We start from the raw sequence: 5,699 nt of genomic DNA, 5'->3' as shown, positions 1-5,699 counted from the left end.
GGCATCAAGACCGTCACTACGACGCCACGGAAACGCAGTCCCCGCTGCACTCTGCGTGCGCAGCTTTTTTAGAAAGTAGCTGCGTCGTAGGGGCGTGTTTTACCGATAGGGGATATCTGCAGCCCCGTCTCAAACCGAGTACAAGCCCCGAAGCCCCGCCCAGACGTTGGGCTTGCGGCTCTGCAGATATACCCTACCCTACTAGCGTCGTGGGGGCGTGTTTTAGAGCGTCGTGGGGGCGTGTTTTAGAGCGTAATGGGGGGGCGTGTCTACTGCCTGCTGGCTCCCGTTTTGAGACAAACCTCTGCGTCTTCGCTCCAGCCAGGCTCTTGTAGAATCATGGGGAATATGATCTGGCAGCTAATAGATTTCCAGGTAGGCTACTATCATCATACCTATTACTGTACTGTATTTTATTACTGTAAAAATGTAATGATTGTGAAATGATTGTTTAATGAGACTATGAGCTGTGTGTCACCGAATTTCCCCAAGGGGATTAATAAAGTATCTATCTATCTATAAACAGTGTTATACGAGTATCCCGTTCAACACGTTGTTGTATCTTTTTGTCATGACCAGTAATGTTTTGTTTGTGTGGTTTATTGATGGGGCATTGGTAGCTTAGTTACTACTACTAGTGCTGCGTTCCCAAAGAGGGGTAACGGTCTGATAATATTGCAGTATTCACATAAACAAGAATCTGTCCAGAAGAGCCACTCACCAATACAGTGCTTGGTTAGGCATTTGGGACCGTTCTTCTTCCCCCACCACTGATGTTATTATTTTTTTGTGCAGATGACCCCAGTTTACCAGAGCAGTGGGTGAGCAGAACCGTCAGTGATGATGGAGGACCAGTGGGGCACAGCTGTCCAGTTGTTCCAGGCGTGGGTCACAGTGCTGCTGGGTCTCATCATGCTGCCCGCTATGTTTGGCTTCTCCCTGGGAGTCACCGGGGTCTACATTCAGATCTTGGTCAAAATCCTGGAGGTAATTAAAAAAAATGCAAGGTCTTATTTGTCATTTATGGTTATTTAAATTGTATTTGATCAAATAAGAGTCTAAATGTTGGTTGATATGAATTATGTCCTAGTTGCAGTTATACTTACCGTTGCCCCCTTCTCAGTTCATGTCACAGTCAGACAAAGAAAAGTATACATGCAACAGGCATTGTGTGTCATCATCTGTTTTCTGTGGGCAGTGGGCCACTCTACGGATCCAGAGGGGACGCGTGGAGCAGCCCAGTGTGCCCGTCCCGCTACCCAACGGTGAGTGAGTCTATACCGTCACTATGAGTTAGGACGTCATCTTTCATCGTGTGTGTGTGTGTGTGACCTACAGTATATAATGTGCAGGTCATCAGGTTAAATAACTGGACCGACACTGAATGCTCGATTTCCCCTCTTTATGTTCCTGCGTCCCCTCCCTTCATTGTTTCATTACGCTCTGCTGTGTGACACCTGATATAGGAGAACTTTAGCAACTTTAAATTGTGCATAATTCTTCCTTTATGAATCGAATGTCTTGTCTACTCTGACCTCCCGTGGTGTTCTCAGTAGACACAAGGCACAGGGAAGACACGCTCTGACCCTCCCGTGGTGTTCTTCTTAGTATTGATTGATTGAACATTTTTATTAACAGATTGCAGAATGGGTACAGTAGTACAGTACGGCTCAATACACACAATTGTTAAGGGGATACAGACCAGAGAAAGACTTTCGTCTTGTTTACATCAGGGTCCCCCATTTTCAATTCATAATTCATAAAGTAGACACAAGGCACATCCAGGGAAGACACAGCCGGATTGGAAAGTAGCCCCCTGTCTACTAGTTTTGTGGCTCCTTCTCAGGACATTGTGTGCTGCTGTTGTTTGAGGGATTTCCTTCAGCTCCAGCAGGGCTGACCCTGCTCATGTGACCGGTGCGTGAGTGTGGGGGCTCTTGATTGGTCAGCTCATGCGCCCGATATGAGGGGGGGCTGCGCAGCCACAGGCACGCTTGTACACACACACACACACACACACACACACACACACACACACACACACACACACACACACACACACACACAAACACAGCCTCGTCTCAGGCTGATGATGCAACAGTTGATTACATAACTTCAGCTACAGAACCAACGTGTGCTCAACTCCTCTCTATGGCCCAACATGGAGCAGAGGCCGTGAAAGCATGTCTCCCTCCCCCGTCCGTCGCCAGCTGCACTACAGACCCAAACGCTTGAGGTCACTACCCTTGTGAATGATCCATGTGGCCATGTCATTTTTCTTTTCATTTATTTCATTTAACCAGGCAGGTCAATTAAGAACAAATTCTTATTTACAATGACGGCCTGGTAGGAGGACAAAAGGGCCTCTCAAAGGGTATAACAGGGAAAGGGGACACGTTATTTTTTTTTTATTTTTTTTTTATTTTTTTTTAATAAAATAGAAAAGAGACAGACAATACATACATCACAGAGGTAAGGGAAATAATTAAAACACACATCAAACAAACAGCAACAACAACAACAAAAAATTATTCTAACCCTAACTAACCTTACTGTCATGCACTTGTCCTAATAAACTAACTTACACTGTAGCACTCAACACTTTGATGAACATTGTTACTCAGCTGATAGAGTTGCACCCTTCCTGATGACCTGTCGTACAGAACTTGTAAGTGGCTTTGGATAAAAGCGTCAGCTAGATGACTAAATGTAAATGTAAAATGACAAGGTACAGTATGTAATACATGAAGCAGAACAGGCTGGGTGACAGTTGCAGGTGTGTGTAAACAACTCTGCGATAGATAGAGTCCTTAAACGTATAGCGAGGGGGGATCAATTGGTCCATTTTCAAAGTCTTTTGCATCTCGTTCAAACTGCTGGGAGCAGCAAATTGGAAGGAGGGTTGACCAAAGGAAGTGTTATCATCACGGGGAACATCTAGCAGGATACTGTATGGTCAGCAGCTCTGGTGTAGATGGAATGTGACTTATTTTGTGGTTATATGTAATGTGACTCATTTGTGGGTTAATCACAAGATTTGTTTTTTTTGTATGACTTCTAGATTGCTAGAGTGGTGGTTTTATATGTAGACAATACAACGTTTATACTTAGCCGTGTATGACAAGTAAACAGACATGAAAGGTTGAACAATTATTGGAATTAAGGCAGTTTAATACTTTTCAACAGCGAGACTCTTGATCTTAGTCCTGTATCCCTGTTATAACAAGGCTTTTGTTCTATTAATAAACGTGCCGCAAGCACGTTACGCAATAAGATTTGACAAACAAACCATTCAGGAAAGACTGCTAAATCTGTGATGGTTTTACTTCCTTTTAAAAGAAACCTTTTGCAAATAACACACTGTGACTTATTTCTATCTCATATCATCATGACACAATGGTAAATGTTAATAAGAATGCAATGCAGATCTATTTCATAATAGAGCAGGACAGGATAGAGTTGAATATGCTGTTCGGCAGTAAGCGGTGCCAGGTCCTGAAAGTACATCAAAGATATCTCCTCTTCTGCATTCCATCAGTGTCATATGCTGTTTTTTCATACTAGCCTCTTATGGTTAGGCAGAAATATGCAGAAAATGTTGGCTGCCCTACTTCAAACATAGATTTTCTTTTTTTCTTTTTCTCTGGGCTGGGCTGTTATTCTCACTATCTGTCTGTTATTATCACTGGCTTTCTGTCTGTTATTCTCACTATCTGTCTGTTATTCTCACTGGCTTTCTGGCTGTTATTCTCACTGGCTATCTGTCTGTTATTCTCACTATCTGTCTGTTATTATCACTGGCTATCTGTCTGTTATTATCACTGGCTATCTGTCTGTTATTCTCACGATCTGTCTGTTATTCTCACTGGCTATCTGTCTGTTATTATCACTGGCTTTCTGTTTGTTATTATCACTATCTGTCTGTTATTCTCACTATCTGTCTGTTATTCTCACTATCTGTCTGTTATTCTCACTATCTGTCTGTTATTCTCACTGTCTGTCTGTTATTCTCACCAGGCCTGGACTGGCCATCGGTGGCCTGGCCTGCACAGATAATTTTTTTTATAAAAAAATAAATCTCAGTCAGGCCACTGAACTTAGAAGCAGGCCAGGCAAGTGTTTCTAGTTGTGGTGGCGCGATAGTTAGATTTATAACCTAGGTGGGGAACAACCAGAAGATTACTGCGCAGTCTAAACTCACACAAGTTGGAGAACTATCTCTCTCTCGCTCACACACACACACACACACACACACACACACACACACACACACACACACACACACACACACACAAAGGGAGCCGCATGTGATTGGTGCAGGCGGGACCAGGCCATACAACTGATTGACAGCGGAGACGGCAAATGGAATGGCTGATGGCACTTCTGCAGAATGACGAGGAGAGACAGAGCGAAAGACAAAAAATGTCCAGCATAACCTGCGCTTGAAGATGGACAGTGGAAAAAGAGGAAGGGTGGAGCAGAGAGGGAGAGAGAGAAAAATACATACTGCTGACTGCTTGTATTTCACAGAACAGTCAGATGGAAATGACTGGAAATTAAATGTTTCAACAGTTCAACAGTGGAAAAAAGAGGAAAGGTGGAGCAGAGAGGGAGAGAGAGAAAAATACATACAGCTGACTGCTTGTATTTCACAGAACAGTCAGAAACAAACATTTTCCTGGTGGGGGACCCCCAGACCCCCTGCTTAAAAAGTGGCCTGACTGGGGCTATATTTCGCACTATATTTCCCGGCCTGAATAATTCCCCCAGTCCGGCCCTGATTCTCACTATCTGTCTGTTATTATCACTCTCTGTCTGTTATTATCACTATCTGTCTGTTATTCTCACTATCTGTCTGTTATTATCACTATCTGTCTGTTTTCACTATCTGTCTGTTATTCTCACTATCTGTCTGTTATTCTCACTATCTGTCTGTTATTATCACTATCTGTCTGTTCTCACTCTCTGTCTGTTATTCTCACTATCTGTCTGTTATTCTCACTATCTGTCTGTTCTCACTCTCTGTCTGTTATTCTCACTATCTGTCTGTTATTCTCACTATCTGTCTGTTATTCTCACTATCTGTCTGTTCTCACTCTCTGTCTGTTATTCTCACTATCTGTCTGTTATTCTCACTATCTGTCTGTTATTCTCACTATCTGTCTGTTATTCTCACTCTCTGTCTGTTATTCTCACTATCTGTCTGTTATTATCACTATCTGTCTGTTATTATCACCATCTGTCTGTTCTCACTATCTGTCTGTTATTATCACTCTGTCTGTTATTCTCACTATCTGTCTGTTATTATCACTCTCTGTCTGTTCTCACTATCTGTCTGTTATTATCACTCTCTGTCTGTTATTCTCACTATCTGTCTGTTATTATCACTCTCTGTCTGTTATTATCACTCTCTGTCTGTTATTATCACTCTCTGTCTGTTATTATCACTCTCTGTCTGTTATTATCACTCTCTGTCTGTTATTATCACTCTCTGTCTGTTATCCTCACTGGCTCTCTGTATAGACTATAGAGGATGATACAGCACTTTTCGAGGGCAGACACAGAGGTAGTCTGGATCTGTGCCATGAGACTGTGGGTCTAAGCTGCCGTTGGCTGAGTATTTCAGTTGTAACTCTCCTCCCCTTCCGCTATCTGTGACACTATTTTGCAAGGGCACCGTAGCTGCACCCTGGGCTCAG

General features: G+C 43.0%; 1 protein-coding gene across 1 annotated transcript in view; it reads left to right on the top strand.

The window, feature by feature from the left end:
• The first annotated feature begins 295 nt into the window (after nt 1-295).
• The window catches only part of gpat3 (glycerol-3-phosphate acyltransferase 3), a 31,164-nt gene continuing 25,760 nt past the window's right edge, over nt 296-5,699 (top strand). The window contains 3 exon segments of the mRNA XM_084324069.1: nt 296-375; nt 796-987; nt 1,199-1,265. Of these exon segments, the coding sequence (XP_084180195.1) occupies nt 841-987; nt 1,199-1,265 (214 nt within the window). The 5' untranslated portion in view covers nt 296-375; nt 796-840.

This window comes from Notolepis coatsorum (genome assembly GCF_963971535.1).
Source record: "Notolepis coatsorum genome assembly, chromosome: 11".
Classification (NCBI taxonomy): domain Eukaryota; kingdom Metazoa; phylum Chordata; class Actinopteri; order Aulopiformes; family Paralepididae; genus Notolepis; species Notolepis coatsorum.
This window is presented reverse-complemented; position numbering and strand designations above follow the sequence as displayed.